The 24963-nt window shown below is 47.3% G+C and overlaps 1 protein-coding gene across 5 annotated transcripts in view; it reads right to left on the reverse strand.

The window, feature by feature from the left end:
• PRORP (protein only RNase P catalytic subunit) overlaps window positions 1-24963 on the reverse strand; it is a 100471-nt gene that overhangs the window by 55043 nt on the left and 20465 nt on the right. For all 5 annotated transcript variants that reach the window (XM_006117685.4, XM_075926929.1, XM_075926928.1 and 2 more), the window contains exon 5: window positions 11534-11641. In XM_006117685.4, the coding sequence (XP_006117747.2) occupies window positions 11534-11641 (108 nt within the window). The remainder of the gene's footprint in view (window positions 1-11533; window positions 11642-24963) is intronic.

A 24963-nucleotide genomic window follows, 5' to 3' on the forward strand; every position in this document is an offset into this window, starting at 1 on the left:
TCTAAGCCTGGGCACCAAACCAGGTGTGAGCCCAAGCCTCTCTTTTGCCACCACAAATCATCCTGATTCAGGTCAGCAAGCATTCAGGACCCAGGTCCTAGGACCCTGCTACACAGACAGGGCGCTGCCCAAGTCTGACTGTGAGCTGGGTGCAAGCCCTAACATTTTGGAGTGTGGATACAGCTCAGGCTTCAGATCTGAGTCAGAAGGTCTGTGTAATGCAGTATGGACATATAACCCAGGTTTACAATGAAAGGTGGACACTGAAGCACAGGCTTGGAAACACCAAATCCACAAGCCTAGGTCCCACAAACACAGACTTACTGTGTAGTGCAGACATACCCTAACAGGGTGGAGGCCACATGTGAAGTGCCCCAACTGGGTTTTCTGATTTTGGAGAAGAGAACAGAGTGGCCATGTTGCCTGACATTGCCTCTGAATGTTGGGGAAGTAACAGAGAACGGATTTCCCAAAAGTAAGTGGTAGTGGTGGGGGAAGGGGGGGGAATGGAAAGTTCTCAGCCTGAATTTCTGCAACAACAAAGACAACTCTATGTGACCATTTTCCTTTATTTTAAAAAATAAGTGTATTATTCCCACACTGGCACACAATACTTTTCAGGTTTACTTGGCCCTTGAAATAATGAGATGAAGTAACAAGGAACGCACGTTTACAAACACTCTTGGGTCTGGTAAGTTTTCTTAGGGTTTATCTACTTTACCCTTAGTTTGCAGCAGGATAAAGTATAGAGCTCTACCCCACGCTAGCTTGCCATGTACACTAAATGTCCTGTAGAGGCCCTTGTTTCCTTTGATCTTATCCTGTTTCAAATTAGGATAGGTCAAGGTGAAGCAGGGAACTTTAGTGGATGGCAGGAGGATCCACATAAACACTACCACGTGTTAGATGTGTACCATAGCTTGCTGCAGACTATGTGTTACTGAGGTTTTTCTACACTAAGTCTATTTAGCTTCATTCTGAAAGCCAGATTATCTGAAGGGGTTAGCACTGCCAGCCTTTTACTGTGTAGGCTTCAGAAAATTATTTTTTCCTCTTCCCCCAGGATCTGCAAGGGCTTGATTCTGTGAGGTGCTAAGTGCTCTCAGCTTCCATCACCTTAAACAGGATTTGAGGGTAATCAGTACCTGACAGTATTTATTCCCAATTTTTTAAACATTATTTCCCCTAATTCTAAGCACGAGTAAGTGCCAAATTATCCAAATCAGGGTTAACTGACTATCAAGTGAAACTTCAAGGTGGCCACCCCGCCTGAAAGGAACACTTAAATAAGAAAGTGCATTACATTATTATACAGAAACACATTTCTAAGCTTATGCAACTACCGGTAGTTTCTGTTCTGCTAAAAAACGCAACTACTAGCCTCTCTTGACCTTTATCTTTACTAGATGAAAGATATAGACAGGGGTAAGAGGTAAGCACAGTGTCAGGCTGAATGTGCCAAAACTCTATGTACTCTGTAAAGACTAATGTTATTAGATACATCTGGGGACAAAGATTACGTAAAATAAATTAATGATGTGGCATGAATCATCTCTTCGTAGGGTTCTCCTAATCAAACCAGGAAGATATCCTTGTTTGTATAGTACAAGAAGCAACCAAGTGTTGCCCTAACAGCAGCTTATAAACACTGAGTCATCAAACCAAGACTGCTTTGTATAAAGCATTAAACTGAAGTGGTCGGCAATGCATACAAAATCACAAGATATAGCAGAAACTTTTTAAAAGAGAACCTAAAAGGTCTGTTTTTAATTTGAGTCCAGAATTTACATATGTCATATAATCCAAAAGCCAGAACATTCTCTGATGTCCTTTGAAAAGGAAATGATTGATTTACCCAGCGCTGCTTGGGTCCTTAATTCAAAAAAGTTTTTTTTTTCATTTAAATTATTGTCCTGGTATGGGGCTGAGGGGTTCAATATGCAGGCTGCCCTGGGGTGAGAGAATAACCGCAATTCCTCTCTTACTACAGCAGCTTGCAGCCAGGTGAAAAGCACAGTCCTTGGCTGCTGAAGCTGCAGCAGGCACAACAGAGGAAAGGTACATGCCCCCAGCTGGGGGACAGACAGACACAAAGACTACTCTCTGAAATATATAGTAGATAGCTGTTCTTTTCTCTATCCCTCTCCCTGCTGGCTCAATGAGGTTATAGCGGTCCTGGTCTCCATTTCTGGCCCCTTGCTGCCCCCTGTGATCATTCTACAGTATAACCGTCCCTCCTATTAGACCGCTCCCTTTCCATTTTATGAGAAACAACCGAATTCCAGGCACATCCCATTGTCTTGGCACAACCAAACCCTTACCTTGCTTCAAGTTATGATAAGAGGAAGCTGCTTACCAAATTTGGTGGTCCTAGCTCTTACCATTTAGGAGGAATTCTTGAATAAATGGACTCACAGACAGATGGACAGACAGAGGTACATTTCTAAAATATACAGTGAGAAGATGACATAGTTTACACAAAGAACAGCAGTTTTTCATAAGCATTATTGACTCTGTTCATTTAGAGAAAGATTTTAACAATGATCAAGTCATGTTGTTAAGGAGGTAGAGCCACTTGTAAAATGGAGGCCAGGATTATTGCATTTTGTGCTTTATATCTACATGTTCCCTTCATCCACACCAGCATGATTTTTGGTTTCATGGTATTCTGCCAAAGAACTTCCCAAAACACAAGCATACAATTAAATCCCGTTCCTGCAATTTTCTTTGTAATAGCCACAAAACACATTTGTTGAAGAAACATGCTGGTGAAATGAGAAGACTGCTTCTGTCTAATACATAGGAGAAATTGCTCCAGACATTCCTATACAGCTGCCAATTTCACTGACCTACTGACCAACTGAAGGTTTACGCTGTCTGTGGGCTACTATACATTATTCATTTAGTTTTCCTAAATTTCAAAATACCTTAGGAATGACAGTGCAATTAATTTGATAATTTCCTCAACTTTTGCTGTTTTATCCGTTACATTTAAGAGAGAAATTCTCCTTCCCTCACACATGCCAGACATTTTCACCACCCGTCAAATGCTAGAAGGGAATTAGAGACATTGGGTAATTAGAAAAAGGAAGCCACCTTGCATCACTGCTTTGGGGTTTAATCATATGAATACGTAAGGGTAAAATGTGATTTTTTTGGTAAAATACTTAGTCACTTTATATAGTAAAATACTTAGTCACTTTATATATAGTCGTACAAAAATCTCAGACAGGAAAAAACACATTCTATTAACATGTAAATAATGACTGAGGATGTACTAAGGTGACTGATTATAGTTAGGGCCCTACCAAATTCACAGTTCATATTGGTCAGTTTCACAGCCAATGGGTCTTAAAATTGGTCAATTTCACGACTCCAGATGTTTACATCTGAAATTTGGTGTTGTGATCTGGAAATCCTGATCCAAAAGGGGATTGTGGGGGAATTCCAAAGCTATTGCAGGAGGGTTGCAGGACTGCTATACTTCCTTCAGTGCAGACTTCAAAGCATAATTTTGAAGGCAGCATCTGTGTTGTTTCCTGCAACTGAAGGAGACTCCCGGAGATGAAGGTAGATCTGATCTTCCCAGTGCTGTTGGGAAAGCTTCAACTGGGGGCTCCTAGCTGCTAGTCAGGACAAGCAGTGGATTAATAGATGGGTTCATAGTGCCAGTGCTCTGGGGACCTGAACAATTTGAAAAATGGGTTCTCCAGCTCTGTCAGGAGCTATGGGGTAGAAGCCCTGAACTTAAGCTGTGGCAGAATTTGTGGGGGCTGAAGCCCCCAGTCCAGGCAGGAATCAGGAGTGGGGGAAGAAGCCCTGAGCCCCACCAGGAGTTGTGAGGGGCAGGAGCCCAGAGGCTAGCCACCTGAACCTGACAGGAGTCACAGGGAAAGGAAGGAGCTGGAAGCCTGGAGCTTCGCCAGGAGCTGTGGGGAACAAAACCCCTGAGTCCCCGCTGGTTCTGCACAGGGTGGCACCCAACAGCCCAAGTTCCTGAGACTGCGCAGGAGTTGCAGGTGGTGGAATACCTGTCCCTCCACCAGCCAAGGTCCCTGAGCTCAGGCAGGAGCTACTGGTGATGGAAATCCTGAGTCCTGGCTGACGCCTGACCATACCTAACTCCAGCAGGAGCCAAAGAGGAAAAGGGGGTAGCAGCAGCCCTGGAGCTCAGGCATTCTGAGCATGAGCAGGAGCTATGGAATGGGGGGCAGCCCTGAGCATGGCAGGAGTTATGGGGGCTGCGAGGAATGGCAGCCCTCAGCCCAGGTCTCTGGGCCATTGGGGGCTACGTGCTGGGGGGGGGGATGAGGGAGGGAAAGGAGGGGAAGCCCTGAGTCCTGGCTCAGAAGTCGTGGGGGGGATGGGGAAAGTGGGCAAGCAGAAGCCTAGAGCTGCAGGAAGTGGCAGCAGACCCCAGCCCAGGTGCCCCAAACCCCAGCAAGAGCCTTCAGGGGTGGAAACCTAGAGCCCAGCTTTAGGGCTGCTGCAGTGCAGAAGTGAGGGCAATACCTTGGATAACAGCCACACAGGGAAAGACAAGTCATGTCCCTCCCCAGCCAGGCTCATTTCCGGGAGATCAGATTTCATGGGGAAATGCTTATTTTACAGTCCTTGAAATTGGCAGGGCCCTAATTATAGAAATTTCAGTCCTGTTCTTTTTCTTGCATACAGGAATATCTCACGCTATTATTTAAACAGGTGCTCTACAGACAAAATAAAAGACATGGTTGAAGACCTGAAAAATCCTCATGCAGTAATATCTGGGAGAAGAGGCTTATAAATTACTCCAGAGGAAATTCTACATCTCCCAAAAATGCTGAGCACAGGATTTTAAAATTCTGCATGTTTTATTGGTCAAAAACTAATTGTGAAGGCTGCAGAACAGTAATGGTAGCACTGGCCACTGGCTGCACAAAAGTGGCAGATGACACAGCTGTTCTCCCCCCAGATACTTAGAAGTGAGGCTGCACCCAACCTCGACACAATGCAAGGGCGGAAACTTCCTGGGGACCTGACCCTCCACAGCAGACGCGCCACAATAGCAAGAAAGAGGAACAAAGTCTTAGATACACACCTAGCCCTGGTCCCTGATCCACGTACAGGGGAAGCAGGCTGAGCCCAGCAGCATCCAAGTGTGGAGACGCTTAGTGCGGGGGATAGGGTTCTCTGTGGGGCAATCCGAGTGAAGGATTCCAGGGGAGATTTAGATGCACAGGGAGCGGTGGGGGGTTTGCGGTGTGGTGGGAATGGGACTGTGCAGGGGGTGGAGGTGGAGGTGATTTGGGCTCAGCAGCGGAAGTTTGAGGGTTGGGAGAGGAGCTCTGCAAGCAGGGTTCAGCATGGGGGCTAGGTGCTGGGGACATGAGATTTGGTGGGGTGGGGGTCTAGGTGCAGCTGGTTGGGGCTCTAGGAGTTGAACATCTGGGTGCAGGGGGCTCATTAGGGTAGTCCAGGTGTAAGGATGATGGGGCTCATTGGAGTGGTGGCCTGGGTGCAGAAGCAGGGGTCTGGTTGCAGTGGGAAGGAGCTTTCCAGGGTCCAGAAGCAAAGGAAGTGGGGCTCAGCAGGAGAAACTGTGTGCAAGGGGATGTCAGATGCAAGGGAAGTGGGGCTCAGCAGAGAGGTATCTGGATGCAGGAGGGCTCTGGATGCAAAGGGTGAAGCCTCACAGGGTTGGTGTTTGGAGATGTGTGAGGCTCAGCACAGGGGAAGGGGAGGCTCAGCGCAGGGGAAGACTGGCTATGGGGAGGGTTAGGATGCACTGAGGTCAATGAGGAGCAGCTCCTCATATAATGACCCACTCCCCATGTGGCTGAAGAGCGAAGAGGGAAAGAAGGGTGACGGTACAGAGCTTCTTGAAGGTGGAGGCTTCTGGAGGTGGGAATGACTTGCTGGGGAAGGGAAGGGGAAGTCCCAGCTGGAGCTAGCAGTTTTATTCCTGTCGGGAAGCACAGAAAGCTGCTCTAAGACCCATAAATTCATGGAAATTTATCCAAAAATTAAATCTTACGTTTAACTGACAGAAAAGAAATGGAGACACAGAGTAGTCAAGTGGGTACATTATGATTCACATTGTGGTTTTCAGACTGAATTCCTTAAGGACATTCTCATTCAAATGTCCTGATGCCAAGTGCTGTTAGCTTTTGACTTACAAATGTTGTGCATTAACCATGAATTACTTCCCTTGCAAGTTATTTGCATAAAATATTATTCTCATGCCACTGACACAGATAGCAAGCTGCATGCAACATGAGAGGCAGAGCCAGCACCTTGCGAATTAATTCATAGAGCAGACCATTTTAATGCACAGTTAAGAACCATGGGATATTTGGCCAGAAATCCTTCCCAGAACATAAGTGAGTACAATTCTATTGTGAATGCAATATCTTGGGTCCATCTGAGCTAGGTCAGCTCAGGCTAAATTTACAATGAAGACACTCCCTAGTGCTTCCTGTTATAGAACATTAATGTAGCTGACTTTGCCATCAGGTATAAAAGTATCAGCTTATAGATACAGAATAGGAACAAAATCAGAAATCAGGAATAGTATGTTTAAAGCTTCTTAAAAAGTTAGAGGCTGAGAACGGGGGAAGAAACAACAGAGAAATATTTATTTTCTATTTTGTATGGCTTTTCTTCTCTTTTGTGTATGTGAGCTGAGTCATCTTCTGTCTCGTAAAGTCTGGTGCAGATAGTAGGGATACTGAAACCACAAAAGCATCCCCTAATGCACTGCTGACATAATTAACTCAATATTTTATCCTAGCAAACTTACTGATTCAAACTCTTTTAAAAGTAGAAAATCTAAGTAGGTCTTCATCAGTGGTTTCCAACCTTTTTATGTCCAAAATTTCTCTGAATTTTAGGGCAATCTAAGATCTACCCTGACCCTTCCCAGAGTCATTGCCCCTTCCCTAAAGCCCTGCCCTGCTCCCTCCCTCCCTTTTACCTGGCTGCAGCAGAGGATTGGGATGCAGAAGGAGGTATGGGGTACTGGCTCTGGGAATGGGGCCTGGAAGGGGGGGTTCATGGTGCGGGAGAGGATATGGGGTGCTGGCTTTGGGAAGGGGCTGGGGCGTGGTGTGCAGCCTCTCACTGGACAGCACTTACTGCCAGCAGTTCCCAATTGCTGGTTCAGCAAGGCTGAGGAAGCCATCCCCGCACCCCTTCTGGAAAGGGCCAATGTGGCCCTGTGGCCCCAGGGATAGGTGGTGAATGACATGTGGTTCTGTATGATGCCTTCTCTACCAGCACCACTCCCTCAGTTCCCTCTTCCTAGCTAATGGGAGCTGCAGGGGGGCCAGTACTTTCAGGCAGGAGCAGTGTGCCAAGACTCCTGACCAGTGTTCCCATTAAGCTGCGCAGCATCACAGGTGATTAATCAGCCCTGCCCAATCAGTCACCTCCATGCACAAAGCCCTGAACCCTTGACTGGGCGGGGCTGATTAATCACCTGTGACGCTGTGCTGCAGTGCAGCTTAGAAGGAACACTACTCCTGACATGCTCCCCCCCCCCCATGAGGTCGCACTGGCCACTTCCGGGAACAGGCTAGCAGTGTGGGGCCAGGGCAAGCAGGGAGTCTGTCTCTGTGGCAGCCCCGTTCCATCACCAGAAGTCATGATCAATGGGGGGATTCCCCAGAATCGACCAGTCGATTGTGATTGGCTGGCTGGTGACCACTCGTTTACACTTACAACAGTGAAGCTGCGCGCCACTATAGCACTTCACTTTTATGAAGATACTACCTACAATAACTGGAAGGCTTCTCCCAGAGAGGCAGTAGCTACATCAACAGGAGAAGCCTCTGATCCACACAGCACCGTTAACTCTGGAAGTTAGGTCAGTATAACTCAGAGGTGGGCAAACTTTTTTGGCCCAAGGGCCACATCTGAATAGGGTAGGCCATGAATGAAGGGCTGGGTTCCAGGAGGGGGCTCAGGGCACAGAGATGGCATGAGGGAGGAGTCACAGGGAAGGGAGTAGGGGTGCAGGAAGAATTCCGGGTGCAGGCTCCAGCCACGCGCTGCTAACCTGGGGTGGCTCCTGGGCAGCCAGTGTAACCGGCAGCAGCTCCATGGAGAAGAAGGAGCACTGCATGCTGCCCTCACCTGCCTCTGCTCCAAGGGACTGCAGGGACAAACTATCCGCTTCTAGGAGCGGCACAGGGCTGCAGCAGGCAAAAACCCTGCCTTAGCCCCACTGCACTGCTGGACTGGTAATCCTAAAAGCCAGATGAAAATCCCTGATAGGCCAAATGTGGCCCATGGGCTAGTTTGCCTACCCCAGATATAACTAGATCATTCAGGGATGTGCATTTTCCACACTCCAGAGTGAGTCTGGCTTAAGATGCTATTGTAGACCAAGCGTGAGTAAAAGCAGCAGCCTGTGATTAGCTAGAGTGGCTCAGATGACTAACTTAGCTAATGCTCTGGCTAAATGATCCCTTCCCTCAACAAGACTGGGGTGAACCTAACCAATCGATACCGTGAGTGTAAGAAAGTAAGTCATGTTCTCCCAACACATGGATACTAAGGAGGGATCCATTGGAAAGGGATGCTCCAGATTCACAGATATGGAGGCATTCTAGTGGAAAGCTGGTCCCTCCACAGAGTCCATACTGCCTTGGTGGACCTCCTTGACACCTTGACTCCTTAAGTTCTGCTCTGGCTACACAGCAGCAGCTGCAGAGAGGATCCTGTAGGAGACAATGCTGCTTAAAGTATTAACTCACAGTCAAATTTCTTAGTTGAAACCAGTGGGCTCAGCAATGACCAGTCTCCCTGTTTCACTTCTTCCAGTTTCTACAAAGCATTTAGAACCCTGATTATGTGAAGTTCCACCAGAGACCTTCAGTGGAGTCCAGGAAGAATACCAATGAATCATCACTATCCCCCCTCTTCACACCCCATCCTTCTCAGACCCAAAACAGATCTACTGGAACTGGATCCCGGTGCCTGAGGAAGTGGAAGACACATTCCTGACAGTTGCATTTAAAAAAATTTATAAACACAACAAATATGTGCAACATGTAGTGCACAAGACTTTTACAGGACAATCAACACTTACTTTGCTCTGGGTTCCCAAGTAAACAACTTGTAAACTTCCTGTTTTACTTTCTCAACTGGGAAAGCACCTTCGCTTACAGGCTAGTAACTCCACTAACATCCTCATTGACTAAATAAATCTTACATAACCTCTCTGTCTCAACTGCCTTTATCTGTAAATATGAAATAGCACTTACCTTCAGCCCCTGCAACCATATTTGAAAAGCACTTCCTAAAAATTGTTTTTAATATAAATAGCATGCAGCCTTACTTCCTTCGGGATTAGACACATAGGCAAAGTCAAATGAAGCCGCAATTTAAATGATCGCAGCTTCATTTAAACTTACATGGCTGCCGCGCTGAGCCGACAAACAGCTGATCGGCTGTTTGTCCACTCAGCGCGCTAGTCTGGACGCTCCCCTGCCGACATCAAAGCCCTTTGTCGGCAGCCCCGTTATTCCTCGTGGGATGAGGTTTAGCGGGGCTGCCGACAAAGGGCTTTGATGTCGGTAGGGGGGCATCCAGACTAGCGTGCTGAGCGGACAAACAGCCGATCAGCTGTTTGTCGGCTCAGCGCGGCAGCCATGTAAATTTAAATGAAGCCGCGATCATTTAAATCGCGGCTTCATTTGACTTTGCCAAAACAACAAATCTACATGGCTCCGTCGACGGAGCCATGTAGTTTAGACGTACCCTCTAATACGTATCACTAAAGCAAAATTACAGTCAACATGGAAGGGAAAGAATATATGAGTTCTCACTAGTATACCAGAGCTCAAAAGCCGGTATAGTTTCCTTACTGTGGCTGCCTCGTATGTCGACAGAAGGCATCTGTCAATGTAGGAACACCATGGGTGGTGCATAATTGAGGCTAGGGGAAGCTAAACCTCATGCCAGGGGGAGGGGATGGGTGGCATGAGGTTTAGCTTCCCCCAGCCTCCATTATGCACCACCCATGGTGTTCCTTTTACAGGACAATCAACACTTACTTTGCTCCAGATTGTGGGGCTCCAGGGTGGGGAGTATGGGGGCAGATTAGCATGGAGCCATGGGCAAGGCCATGGATGGAAGGTCTGGAACAGGTGAAGGCTCTAGACTCGGAGCTCCAGCCAGGGCCATGAGCTCTTCTGTGACTTGGACCAAATTCTCAGCAGTGCCCTCTCCCGCGTCAAGTGGGGGGAGCTAAGAGCAGCAAGCAGGGGCTGGACCTCAACCACAGGAGGCAGGTCACGGGTTAGCCTCCTCCAAGGGAAAGGTTCACCTGCCAAATATGTCTGTTAGCTATGCTGACAGAACAGCACTTCTTCTGTTGGCCAGACATTTTGACATTATACACTAGACATTTTGTCAGCACAGCTATGTTGATCAGGGAGCATGGTTTTTTACACCACCCCTGACCAACATAATTATGTAAGTTTTAGTGTAGATCAAGCCTGAGACGGTGAGAGTCTTCAGGAAGTGAAAGAAAGTTCTTGTACAGGATATAGTTTTAAGCTGCCCCCAAGTTCTTATTTACACACGGAAACTGACCAGCAGGGGTAAGCAAGATGCATCAGGGGTGGGCAAGATGCAGCCCACGGACTGAATCCAACCCGCCAAACTGCCAGTTCCAGCCCGTGGCCACCTTGCCAATTTTAAACGGCTGACTGCTCCCTGCTCCTGATGATGGGGAAGGAGGGGGAGGCTATGCACACTGTCCCTGCCCCCAGAAAAATTTCTCAGCTCTTATTGGCTGGACTCCCCCTCCGCCCCTGTACAGAGCAGAGGCACATGGAGCAACCAGTCTTTCTCACCAGCCTGGGACTGCTGCAGACAAGCAGAGAGCCTGCCTCAGGTTCCTGCAGGGCTGCTGTCTGGGAGATGCCTACATCCCACCCCACTCAACTACCTGCCACAGGCCACCAACCCTTCCAGCCCCAGGTCACCAACCAGACCGTGTATCCCTTCCCCTTACCTCCTCCAGGTCACAACTCCCTCCCAAGACCCTGCACCCTGTAACATCCCTCCCCCAAGCCAGAATCTTCTCCTGCACCATACCTCCTCCCGGATCCTCTATCCCAAGCCCCTGGCATAGATCACAACACCCTCCTTCACCAAAACACTCTCTCAGACTCCACAATCTTTCCTGCACCACAGTCCCATACCCAAAGCTCCCTTCTGCACCCAAGCTCTGTCCCAGACCCTGCACTCTCTCCACAGAAGTGTGACCCTTGACCACTCACCAAAATCTTGGTGTGTCCACCCATTAAAAATTATTGTCCACACATGTCTTGCATAGTAAAATACATTACAATAACTGTTTTCTTCCTGATTTGTATTAACGTATTCAGTATTCAAATTCAAAACGTTTCTCTAACGTGCTACAAAAATGCTTCTGATCACTTGCAAGAGTGGGTAAGCAATAAAACAAGACATTAACTTCTTATGCTCAGCTAAACTGTATTGAAAAAATGAAACTCCTTATGAATAATTAACCAGCACTTACAGTTTGAGACTCACTCCTTCTGTTAGAAACTTTGGCAACATTGAGACCATCTATCACAATATCATATGGAGGATGATTTTCCACAAAGTTTCGAAATTCTTCAAGTTCCTAGGAGGAGGAGAAAAGGGACTGAATAAGTAGAGGTTTGAGGTTTTTTTTTTTTTTTTTTTTTTTTTTTAAAGCAAAACAGACACAAAACCTCCTAAATCTCTCACTTCATTATCTTCTGCTGCCTTTAATATCATTCATGAAATATTTGCTGCAACAGCTTCAAAGGATGGTAATGTTGCACTAGATGCTTTCCATTACATTTTTTTCTTTTCTTACAAGAATAAATTCCACATTTTCTACCCCTTTTAACCTCACTGTATGAGCTCAACATTTTTTACAAAAATCAAAATGTGACAGATACTTCAAAGCTGGGTGCAACTTTTAAAAATCTCATTTAAAAAAGAAAATAAATGACTGGGTGTCAAGATACGTGGGTTCCATTCCCAGCTGTGCCGTTGATCAGTTTGTGGTCATGGGCAAGATATGTTGCCCTTCGGTTCCCCATCCGCAAAATGGGATAATGCTATTTGCTTTTTTAGTAAACAGCTTTGAGATTTCTGAATGCAAAGCACTAAATAAGAGATGATACATTTGCTTACTACTCTGGCTGTAAGATGTACAAAAGCTTTTAAAGCAGGTAAAATAGGGAACTTTTCTATGTCAGAAATGTCACCCAATGGCTGATCAAAGAGCATTTCGCCAACTCTCCCTGCCAAAGAGAAATCATAGGTGCATTAGACCCGTCTAGAATAGCTCAGTGTAAGTTCAGATGATCATCTTTCATCAACAGAAGTTGCTCCAATAAAAGATATTACCTCACCCATTTTGTCTCTCACTAGTATGCTGTGGGATCAACATAGCTACTACACTACGTATTGGTATGCGTAGCATTTAACAGAGGAGGAATTGTATCATGAATAACAACAGATGAGCCTTCAGACACCTCTCCCCTCAAGTCCTGGCATTTGCATTCCTGCATAGGTTGGCAAGCCATGCAACATGATAGACTAGGGGAGGCTTTGTACTAAACAGGGTTGTTTGAAATTATGGGAATGGCATAGTGTTGTCTTTGTGGAATGCTCTGGAGTTTTACCAGGCTCACACACAAGTTCATGCAGCATCTGCAAGTAACATGGTCTATCATCCTAGGTATAACTCCATTCCATCATGGTGGATAATGACTTGACTTTGGATTTACATGCCTTCAACATCTCCTGTCTGGCCTACAACAATGCCTGTGCATGAAGCCATCAGTCCTTCAGAAACTCCAACAAGTACAGAATGCTGCAGTGCATCTCTCAGCATGGGCTCCTTCGAGCACATCACATCTTTCTTCCACGGGCTTGGAAGCTGACAGTGTTCCTTTCACCAACAAATGCAGTGTGCTCGATTCTACTTTCTTTTTGGCTGACATGGAGAAAGAAAGACTCAGTTGAAGTCAGTGGATTTACACATATTTTAGCCCCGTTTTTGAGTTAATGTTTTATGGCAAACTTTTGTAATGTAATCACTAAAAAAATCTTCAGCAGACAGAGGCTTCTATGGGTCTTCATTTCCTGGTAGGTCAGGCACGGTCCTGAAATATATTCGAAGTTAGGGTATGTCTACACAGCAACATTATTTTGAAATAACTTAGTCTGTGTCTACACTGCTGGAAGTTATTTCAAAATAATGTCGAAATACTGTCAAGATGGAGGATTTATTCCTTGTACAATGAGGGTTACAGGCGTCCGAGTAAGAAGGGAAGTCAGAGGAAGAGTGCTCTATTTCGAAAAAGCGCTGTGTAGACACTCTCAATTTTGAAATAAGCTACACAATTGACGTAAATCAATTTGTAGACACATCCTTAGTCACCAATACACTGAATATACAGAAATCATCAGAGTACATTTTAAACCTTCAGAAGAGAAGGCTATTTACTCCAATTACTTGACAACAAATATACACAGGAATCCCTTTGATTATGTAACAAGAAAATATGTACTGCAAGTTCTTGAAGTTTAAGGCGTGTCTCTGAGATGAACCCAATCAACTCATCTGTCATCAGTCTCCTCTAATTACCTATTACATATTTCCATCACAAAAAGCAGAACTAGCCACAAAAGTATTCTTTGTTTCTTAGAAAACTGCTATATGACCCGTTACTATGTACATACCTATGCAATTATTCACATCTATTATTCTGCATAGTATCCCCTGTAGCACACCCAAGAAATCAATAACGTCACATTTTAATGGTATTAATAGATCTTTTTGGGAGAAGTTATTTGGACATTTTATACGGCTCCAATCCTTCCACTGAAGCCAAATAGAATTTTGTGGCTTAACTCTATATTTAAAAATGAAATCCCAGAGGGTATGTCTATATTACGGGATAAGGGCAAATTAAGATCCGCAACTTCGGCTACATTAATTGCGTTGCTGAAGTCGAAGTACCTTAACTCGACTTTTGGCACTGTCCACACTGCAGGAAGTCGAAGGGAGTACACTCTCCCTTCAACTTCCCTTACTCCTCGTGGAAGCAGGACTACCAGCATCGACCAGAATGCCCCTCTCAGTTCCAATTAGTGTGTCTTCAGTAGGAATGTGAAGGACTAGTCGACTATCCAATAGCTAGTAGACTAGTCGCTTCCTCCCCCTTGCTGCCTCTATCAGAAAGAGGCAGCGGGGGGAGAGGGGGAAGGCAGAAAGGCGAGAGAAGGGGGTACTTCAAAGCAGCAGCACCGCTTGGAACCTGGGACCAGACCCCAGGCTCCACATCGCGCTGCCGCTTTGAAACGCACACTTTGAAATGGCCAGCTGGGGAGTCCCAAGGCTGCACATGGCATTTCAAAGCATCAGCACCACTTAGAGCCCGGGGTCAGCTGGGGACTCTCCTGCTGACCCTGGGCTCCATGCGGTGCTGCTGCTTTGAAATGCCATGAGGAGCTTGACGGTGGGCTCCCCATGGCATTTCAATGTGGCAGAGCTGCTTGGAGCCCAGGATCAACAGAGGAGTCCCCAGCTGTCCCTGGGGTCCATGTGGCGCTGTCGCCTTTGAAATGTAGCAATAGCCCTAGGGTTGCATCGACTATTCAATGAGTCAATTACTTGCAATTTAACATCCCTAGTCTTCACTAGACCCATTAATTCTAACCCTAGAAGATCGACGACAGCAGCAGCTTCGATCTTCTCTGTAGTGTAGACATACCCAGAGAGAACAGCTAAATACACATATTTTATTGAAGACACCTGGGCTCCCTTCTCAAATTTTCCTTGACACAGTAATGCAGCTGTTATCTGAATAAGGCATTTGAATTGAAAGATTCATCATCCTTACACAGTGATCACTAACTAAACCATTTGGATTCAGAGGTGGTGAAGGCCAATGCAAGGATATTGGGTTCCATGTTGATAACAATTAACAAGATTTTCCTGTGGGAAGAGGAAATGTCAGTTTTCCTGACGATGCTGCAAGACCCCTGCTTGAAAAATTAATTCCCGATGTTAACAATTTTAACCACATTTCCAATCTTCCTTTTTTGGGAAAGGTCGCTGAGCAGGTTGCATCTAGATAACTGTGAGTGTTTTGGGAATCCTTACATATGCATGAACTCTATCAGATATAGGCTTACATATGAGACAAAAATTGAGCTGGTGGCACTGATGATTTCCTCCTAGAAACTGACAGTGAAAAAGTGTTCCTGTTGATTCTTTTACATCTATTAGCAGACTTTACACTATGGATCAGAAGCCCTTATTGAAATGTATGGAACTGTGCAAAGGGCTTCTGTGTCCTAAAATCTTCTCCCTAAGAATGTCATTGGAGGGCTGAATATTAGAGAAACATGGGCTGCTCCATTTGCTGATGATATCCGTCTCTTTGTTTCTACAGGTCTGATCCAGATGGTGCAATGAAACAAATGACCTACTGACTACACAAACTTGGTTAGTTTCCATGACTCATGTTGAATAAGACTAATCTGATGTTGATGGGTTAGGGCCGTGGTCCCCAACACGGTGCCCGCGGGCGCCATGGCGCCCGCGGGGGCATTTCAATGCGCCCGCCAGGTGCTCGGGGCTGGCCTGGCCCCAGGCACATGGCACACGGGCGCCTGCGGGGGGAGCACGCTTGGCGGGGGGAGCGCCGGGCGCGCGGCACTTGGTGGGGGGGGGGGCAGGGGCGGGCGCCGGTCCTGGGCACGCGGCGGGGGGGAGCGCCAGCCCCGGGCACGCGGCGGGGGGAGTGCTGGCCCCGGGCGTGCGGCACTCGGCGGGGGGGCGGGGGGGGAGCGCCGGGCGCGTAGCACTCGGCGGGAGGGGGGGAGTGCGCGACACTCGGCGGGAGGGGGGGAGCGCCGGCCCCGGGCGTGCGGCACTTGGCGGGGGGGGGGGGGAGCGCTGGCCCCGGGCGCGCGGCCCTTGGAGGGGGCCCTGCCCCTGTGCGCGAGGCTATGGGGGGGCCCCGCCCCCGGGCGCGCAGCTGGGGGGGGCCACCCCCGGGCGCGTAGCTGGGGGGGGCGAGCGGCAAGGGGGGGGGCCGCCCCCGGGCATGCGTCAAGGGGGGGGCCGCCCCCGGGCATGCGTCAAGGGGGGGGCCCGCCCCCGGGCGCGCTAGTGTCCCCGCCCCCTGGCGCCCGGCGGGCAAACGGCCACGCCCCCTGGCGCCCGACAACCTCAAAAGGTTGGGGACCACTGGGTTAGGGGAAGCAGTCAGAAGGGCTAGTGAAGTGCTATTATCAGAGGGTATGTCTACACTACCCCGCTAGTTCGAACTAGCGGGGTAATGTATGCATACCGAACTTGCTAATGAAGCCCGGGATTTGAATTTCCCGGGCTTCATTAGCATAAAGCCGGCGCCGCCATTTTTAAAAGCCGGCTTGTTCGAACCCCGTGCCGCATGGCTACACGCGGCATGGGCTAGATAGTTCGGAATGGCTAGCTAGTTCGAACTATCTAGCCCGTGCCGCGTGTAGCTACGCGGCACGGGGTTCGAACAAGCCGGCTTTTAAAAATGGCGGCGCCGGCTTTATGCTAATGAAGCCCGGGAAATTCAAATCCCGGGCTTCATTAGCAAGTTCGGTATGCATACATTACCCCGCTAGTTCGAACTAGCGGGGTAGTGTAGACATACCCAGAGGTAGTTTGAACACTGGTGTATAAACTAGATATTTTATTACAACCTGGGCTGCTCCTGGACACCAAAGCACTTTTTTCTATCTGCAACTAGTCAGAGAAGTACAGCTTTTACACTGCAATCTCGACTCTGCTATTGCCATAATTAATCTGATCAGACACTGACTAAAGAGGTGATAATTTTCTTCACACTTTGAAGTAATCCCAAATGCTTACTGGATAGTCAACACAGTCGTCAACTAGTCGTTTCCCCCCTCCCGTTGCTGTCTCTATCAGAAAGAGGCAGCAAGCGGAGGGAGGGGGCACGAAGGGGGTGTTTCAAAGTGGCAGTGCCACATGCAGCCTGGGGCCAGCTGGGGAGTCCCCAGGCTGCAGGCAGTGTTTCAAAGCAGCAGAGCCACATGGAGCTCAGGATCAGCTGGTGACTTACCTGCTGACTTTGGGCTCCACAGGGCGCTGTTGCTTTGAAATGCTGCAATGAGCCTGACGCCGGGCTCTGCGTGTCGTTTCAAAGTGGCAGCACCACACGGAGCCCGGGGTCAGTGGAGGATACCCCAGCTGACCCCAGGCTCCACGCGGCACTGCCTCTTCGAAATGCCATGGGGAGCATGAGGCCAGTGGGGGACTGTCCCACTGGCCCAGTGCTCTCCACAGCACTTTCGTCTTTCAAGTGTAGCCACAGCTTAGGGCTGTGGCTACACTTCAAAGGCAAAGGTGCTCTATCGACCAATTGAATAGTCAATGCAAATCAACTATTTGATTAGTCAATTACTCAAAATTTAACATCCCTACCCCAGACGCCGCACTTCCTCCATTAATATCATGAAAGAGTGCGGCCCTCAACCATTTTCCAAATTCTTGGAATGGCCTCCCATCAAAAATTATTGCCCACCTCTGCTATAGGAGGCTTCGACAATGCTGGGTAGAATGAGACAATTACCTCTCATGTCTTACATATGATGCTTATATTAATATACTCCAGAATGATGGTAGCGGTTTTTATAACTGCATCACATAATTGGCTTTAGAGATGTAAAATCTCATTTAATTCGTTAACTGGTTAAACATTAAGTTTAACCAGTTAACTGATTAAACAGGGGCAGAGGAAGGCCATTCCAGCCTGCCGGGCTGGAGCGCCCGCCCCCCCACCAGAGCTGAGTTGCAGCGGCCCCCTGCACCGTAGGTAGGGGCTGCTGACTCCCAGTCCACACAGCGTGTGAGTCATAAGCCTCATGGAGGGTCAGGTAGGGAGAACTGGAAGCAGCAGGAACGGGGGGGGGGGGGGGGGGGGGGGGGGAGGGCTGCCAGCTCCCAGGCTGTGCAGGCTTGCGGGCTGAGAGTCAACAGGATTGTACTGGGTGGAAGCAGCATAGAAAGAAAGGCTGCCACCTCCCAGCTTCGTGGACTCACAGGCTAGAAGCCAGTAACCTCCCCCTCTCGCTGCAGCTTCTGCCCCATGCAAGCCTGCTCCATCCCATGAAAGTCTGCCCCCTCTTCCTGTTAAGGGTGCTGCTTGCCGGGTAACCAGTTACATCCCTAGTTGGTTCATATTCAATTTATGATTATCCCTATGGTCTTGTACAGCAGTATAACTACTCTGCCGGTTATTCCCCACTTTGTAATTGTAGACTTGATTTTTCCTTCCTAAGTGATGTACTTTGCACTTACATTTAATGAATTTCATCTTAATTCAGACTAATTTGTCAAGGTCTTTAATCCTGCTTTCTAAAGTGCTTACGATCCCTTTCAACTTGGAATCACCTGCAAATTTTATAAGCTTACTCTCCACTCCATTATCCAGATTATTAATGAAAATACTGAATAGTACCAGATAGGGATGTAAGTGACAAGTAGAGTCACTACCCGACTACTTGCTTCCCCCCCTTGCTGCCTCCATCAGCAATATTCTAGTCACATTATAGTCTAGTCACATTTATAGTAGTGGTTTGGGCAGTGATTGGTTGGTTTGTTTATTTGAAGGAAGAAAATACTGCTGTGTGAGCTGACATTTTTATGGTAAAACAAGTCCTCCAAGTAACTGACAACAAGTGCAATTTTAAATGTTAATGTAAAGCTATCTGAATCTCAAAAAAGCTGTATAACTGTTTTATGTTGATAAAGCATCTTTGGAGGTAACATTTACATACACACTTTTAAAGAACTAATTTTCCAAGGTGAAAGAAGTAAAAAGAAACCTTACTTTTTCACTTCAGCTGATTTGTTTTCAATTTGAACTGCAGCTGCCACAAGGAATGTGACAGACTGTGGACAATGGAAACCCCCTTGTTTATCATACTTCTCAGTCATAAATTCTCAGTTATCCAAGCCAAGATTGCAGCTCCTCAACTACAATTTCCTTTCAGAAAAGCCCCGACTCTGTATGAAGAGTCTCACAGTCTGCCAACTACCCTGTAATTCAAAGGACACTTCAGATCACCTCAAAGTCCATTTTGCAAAGACAATTAAAAAGTCACAAATTTAATTTGGACAATCCACCAAAACACATCCACAATATATCTTCATTCCACTACATGGCTGTTTGATAACAAGCCTGATAATTAAAAGCTGATGAAATTATCTTTTGAAAAATTAGCACCATTGTGAGTATTATGTCCTTCATCTATTAACAGGATTTGCATACCTTCCATCTGTAACTACTTCATAGCTCTTGTTCCAGATACTTACGGTACAAGAAGTTACTTATTAGTTAAATAATTAAAAAGTTTTCTGGGGTTGCATGTAGGGATGTAAAATCCCATTTAATCCTGTTAACCGGGAGCTGCTCCAACTGGGCCAGGCTCACCACGCTGCGCCACAGGCAGGGTGCAGCGGGCAGGGCCGTAACAAGGGTGAGGCAAGGGGAGCGCTTGCCCCAGATGTATCATCATGAGGGGCGCAAAGATGCAATAAGCAGAAATAATAAGAAGCACAAGTCAAGAGCAGGACACATAGTAACCTAAGGAGAGGGGCTGCACAATTGATATTTCGCCCCAGGCACAAAAATATCTAGTTACAGCGCGGCTGCCATTTAACTTCAAGCAGTAAGCATCACTCACTTAAGGGGGATGCTTAATAGTTAACTGGTTAACCAGTCTCATCCCTAGATGCATGTCCCTGATAGGTCCCAGGAGAAACTCATAACAAGCTTGCTGTGTACTCTTCCAAATGTTGGAGGGTATGGATTGTGCAGAGAATTCTTCCAGCGTCATTTTGAAAGCTTACCGTTAAACGTCTTAGGAACATACTCAGCAAAAAACAGCAGAACCAATGTAAGATTTCCAAGAAGGTGTCCAGCAGGATGGTAGATAAGAATTTCTATTACTACATTTCAGCCACAACACAAATCAGCAAACTTTAATGTGTAAAATTTAGGAGCATCAAAACCTAAAATATAATGGATCACTACTTCTCACTCCCTTCTCAGTAAATTATCCTTTCTGATCAACACAGGTGCCTTTATAGCAAAGAGTAGCGGGTGCCATGAACTTGAACTACACTAACCTGCAAGATATAATTTCTCGTTTCAACAGCTATACATGTGCTAGCTCTGTAGTGTGCTAATAATACAATACAGTGCAGCGTATTGGAATGGGCTCACTCCAGGAGTATGTACATATGGTTTTGGATGAGATCATACTCACTCTGGTGCAGTTGTAGCTTTGGTTTTTACAGGATAGCTGAATCAGGACTGGATGGGTATATCTACACAAGCTGAAAATTGCACCTCCCAGCTCCAACATACCAAAACAAACTTCATAAATTAGCGTAGCTAGTTAAGGAATTACAGAAATATAAACCTATTAGAAGTAGCGATGTAAGCGACTAATTGGATAGTCGACACACTAGTTGACCAGTCGCTCCTCCCACTTGCTGCCTCTATGAGAAAGAGGCAGCAAGGGGGGGGTAAGAGAAGAGAGGATGCTACAGGGAGCCAGCTTAATAGCCGGATATCCCCTGCTCCAGCTCCTTGGAAGGGGGCAGGGGCACAGTGGCAGTGTTCCACCTTTGAAAAGTACAGAAGTCCCCGTTGGGAAGTGAAAGTGCCACATGGAGCCGGGGTCCAGGAAGGGACTCAGAGTCCAACTCTGGCACCAGGCTCCATGCAGCGTTTCAATCTTTGAAAAGCACAATTCACAAAAGCCCCTGCACTTTCCCCTCACTCCCTGACAAAGGGAAACAGCCAGCAATATTCCCGTACAAATGGGGGGAGAAGGGGAGCTGTAGCTCTCCCTGCCCTCCATAAAGGGCACCTAGGGGGTGGGAGGCTACGGGCTGAGGCAGTCCCAGATGTGGTTGGGGGGAGGCACACCCCCAGGCAGTCCCTTTCACCTGCCTGGTGATTCTGTCTGGTTTTATAAGAAGCAATCCCATTCCGGGCACATCCCATTTTATTGGCACAACCAAACTCTTATGTTGCTTTAAGTTATGATAAGAGGAAGCTGTATACTAAATTTGGTGGTCCTAGCTGTTACCCTTTAGGAGTATCTCTTGAACAAACAGACAGATGTACAGACAAGACAGATTCACAGACAAACTCTCAAATATATAGCAGATTAATTTACCAGGATTTCTATGAGGAACTCTAGAAAATAGGTGTTATTATTTGTGCTACAATGCAACAATTCATTCCAATTCTTTTTTAATTTTAATACTATGGAGCAGCAGTAACCATTTGACAATGTTACGATTGACACTACATTAAAAAAAAAAAAAAAAAAAAAAAAAAAGATTCTGCAGTCCCTTATAAAATTCCAAAAGAAGTCAGATCATCTTGAAAATTGGAATAAATCTGAAGCAAGAATAAACTTTATGGGAAAAACAGAAAGATAATTAACCAATGGGGTTCAGAAACAATAGGTGTTTTCAGAGTTGCAAAAGTCTAATGCTTTTTCTGCACACTTAGGGTATGTCTACACTACAGTGGTATTTTGAAATAGCTTATTTCGAAATAACGCATCTACACACAAAATGCATTTCGAAATAGCAATTTGCTATTTCAAAATAGCATTTTGCTATTTTGAAATAGCACGTCCACTCTGAGTGGACTCTGAATCGCATTTAAAGCTGGCCGGAACCAGTTCCAGCAGGGCACCGGGTCAGGACTTACTGTGTGGGGCTGCTCCCTGAGGCTATCTGAGGTCTGTGCTTAAAGGGACCCCCCCTCCCCCCCAGACAGCCAGTTCTCAGGTTTCCCTGCTTGCTTGTCTACCTCGATGAGGGACAGCAAAGCATTTTGTCTCTGCATGCTCTGGTTGCCCTCGCTCGGGACACCACAGCACTCGGCAACATAGAGCCAGAGCTGCCCCTCAGCACTCTGGTGCTTCTCTTGGACACGTTGCTGTGAGCCTGGCTGCACTTTCTGCAGGCTGCCATCCAGGAGGTCCATCGGGGGGCTGTCAGTATCCAGGAGGCCCTGTGGGAGAGCTTCCACCCTGAGGAGCACCAAGAGCCTCCCTGGTCTGCCCCACTGGGGGCTTGTGCCTCATTCCTCCCTCACGTCCTTCCACTTACCCCTCCCTAACCTCCCTTCCTGATGTCAAATAAAATACACGTATTTTCATGAACACAAACTCTCTTTATTTAACAAAACTCGGAGGGGGGAGGGAATGAAACTCTGGTGAGACTGGGGAAAGGAGGCAGGAGAGGGAAGAAGAGAGGGTGGGAGAGGGGAGGGGGAAATCTAGGAGGAGGGAGCTGGAAGGGGGAAGCAAGGGGAAGAAGGGGGAGGGGAAGCTCAGGGCTCAGGGTCTTGCCGGACCAACTTGATTGTCATGCAAACCTGCTCCTGGGTTTGCCCTGGAGATTTTTCGCTTTCCTCTGTAGCATGGGGCACGGATCACTTGCTGGAGGATTCTCTGCATCTTGGGGTCCTTAAACCATTTGAGGTCTTCAATATCTGAGATATAGGTGAGAGGATTATTCTAGGAGAGGGTGGTTGAGATTCTGTGGCCTGCATTGTTCAGGGGGTCAGACTAGATGATCATAATGGTTCCTTCTGACCTTAAAGTCTATTAATTTATGAGGCCTTTGGAGGTCAGGCTGGCAGCTATCCTGCCATAGATGGCCACGTTCCTCCATCTAGTGTGGAGATCATGGAAGTTGGGGGTGTCCCCCCAACCTGAATAAAGTCTGTGATCTCCATCCTGGACCAGGAATGCGCCCGCCTTCTCCGGGCCCTGGCAGGCTCCTGGAAGCTGGCAGACTGCTCCTAGGGAGCAGTGGAGGGCTGGCTGCCAGTGGCTTGCTGGCTCATGTTTGAGGGCAGTGACTGCTGGCTCTGGGCTGGCAGGCTTGGAGCTGGCATTGGCACTGTCGCCAGAGTCTACCCCTTTAAGGGCTCTGGGGAGAGGGGGAGGGAGAGAAGTGTTCTTGGTTGAGGCCAGAGTGGCCACCAGGGCACCCTGGAAAGGCTGGAGGCCCCCTATTTTGAAATAAGTGTCTACACAGCACTTATTTCGAAATAGCTATTTCGAATTTGGCGTTATTCCTCATAGAATGAGGATTACCAACTTTGAAATAAACAGTTTGGCTGTGCAGATGCTAGGAAAGTTATTTCTAAATAAGGGCTTTTAGTTCAAAATAACTTTTCTGTGTAGACATACCCAAATAGAGAAGAAACAGTGAGTAAGGTAACTGCAAAACTTAAATAGCTAGACTCTTCTTGTTGCCATCTAGTGCATGGTATCGACAGAAGTATAAAATCTGAAACATGGAAAGTGATCAGACTTCCTTTTGGTACTATAGAGTAGAACGACAGAAGGCTCGCAATCTATTTATATGCTGCTGGAACACAGCACAGAATTCCTAGCTGAGCTGTTAACTGAACTTCCAGCTTCTCCCAGAACCTGCACAACAAGAAGCTAGGCCAGGACAGGAAGAAGAGAGGGGAGAACTGAGAGCTGAAGCTGTGTCAGGTGTGTAGATAACAGCTCAACTCTTCTTCCAGAAGCTCTTGCTAGCACACAGGATTTAGGATAAATTCTACTACTTCCATCCTCTTGAGGGCAGAAAGACAGTGGTGGGGAACTCATCCCTGAGACCATTACAAGAGATGAGGTAATAGTCTAGCTCGTTATATGGCTTCTCCATCCATTAAACCAGGGATTGGGAACCTTTTCTGGATTGGGAGCCGCTGACCCAGAGAAAAATCAGTCGGGGGCTGCACAAAAGTGAGGAGAAAGATACTCCCCACATTTCCCTCACACACCAGAGCCTAAGAGGGCCCAGGCTAGTAGATTTTGTGTGCTCTACCCCATGGGAGGCTGACAGCGCAGCTGGAGTGCCAGTTCAGGCACCCAAACGCTGGAGAAAGGGGAGCCCTGAGTCTCGGGGGCCGGATCTAGGCAAGGCAGGGGCCACATCCAGCCCCCAGGCCTTAGGTTCCCCACTCCTGCATTAAACTATCTGTAGAACACCAACAAGGGGAGTGACAATCTGATAAGTACACTGTGGGGAATCAGGATGCCTCCCCAGACCTTTCAGATGTTGCAAGTGTACCTGGGGAAGGCAAGGGTTTGGGGTGATCTGAGGAAAGACAGAAAGAATGAAGGAGCAAGTGGAGATAGGGATACCCAGGGGCGGATATAGGGCAGGGCGAACGGGGCGGCCGCCCCGGGCCCCGCGCTTATAAAAGCCCCGCGCATGCGCCATGGCGCCACCGCGCATGCACATGGCATCACGGCGCATGCGCCGTGGCAAAGGGGGGGCCCCCACGGAGTTATGCTGCCCGGAGCCCCGCAAAACAGTCATCTGCCCCTGGGGATACCACTCCAGTGAAGGGCCCCATAATGCCCCACCCTCCTGGGTTTAATACAGCTTCTTCACCTGAAAGAATCCTAGAAAGCAGGAGCTGCTGTACTCCCTAAAGATCATAAGACCTATCAGCTACAGAGGTTGAAGCTGAACTTTGGTACCAGCAGCAGCAAAATGCAGCAGTCTCATAATGGTTTGATCAGTCTATTGTCAGCAAATAAATTTCTGTGATGTGACACTGGGTCCATCTAGTGGTCTTTTATCTCTCAACTCCATAAAGTACCCAGGCTACTCATTTGTAGAAGTCAACACACAGACTACGGCTAGACCAGTGTTTCTCAACCTTTTTTTTTTTTTTAAATACAGTACCCCTTTTACTTTAAAAAAAAAAAAAAAAAAAAAAAAAAACAGTACCTACAGTTTTCAGACAATTTTTTTTTTCCTACCATTGCAACATATTTGTTTAAACAACTTAATTGTAGCCAGGTGAGCGATGAAATTTTTGGGTGTAA

This window comes from Pelodiscus sinensis, chromosome 4 (assembly GCF_049634645.1).
Source record: "Pelodiscus sinensis isolate JC-2024 chromosome 4, ASM4963464v1, whole genome shotgun sequence".
Lineage (NCBI taxonomy): Eukaryota > Metazoa > Chordata > Testudines > Trionychidae > Pelodiscus > Pelodiscus sinensis.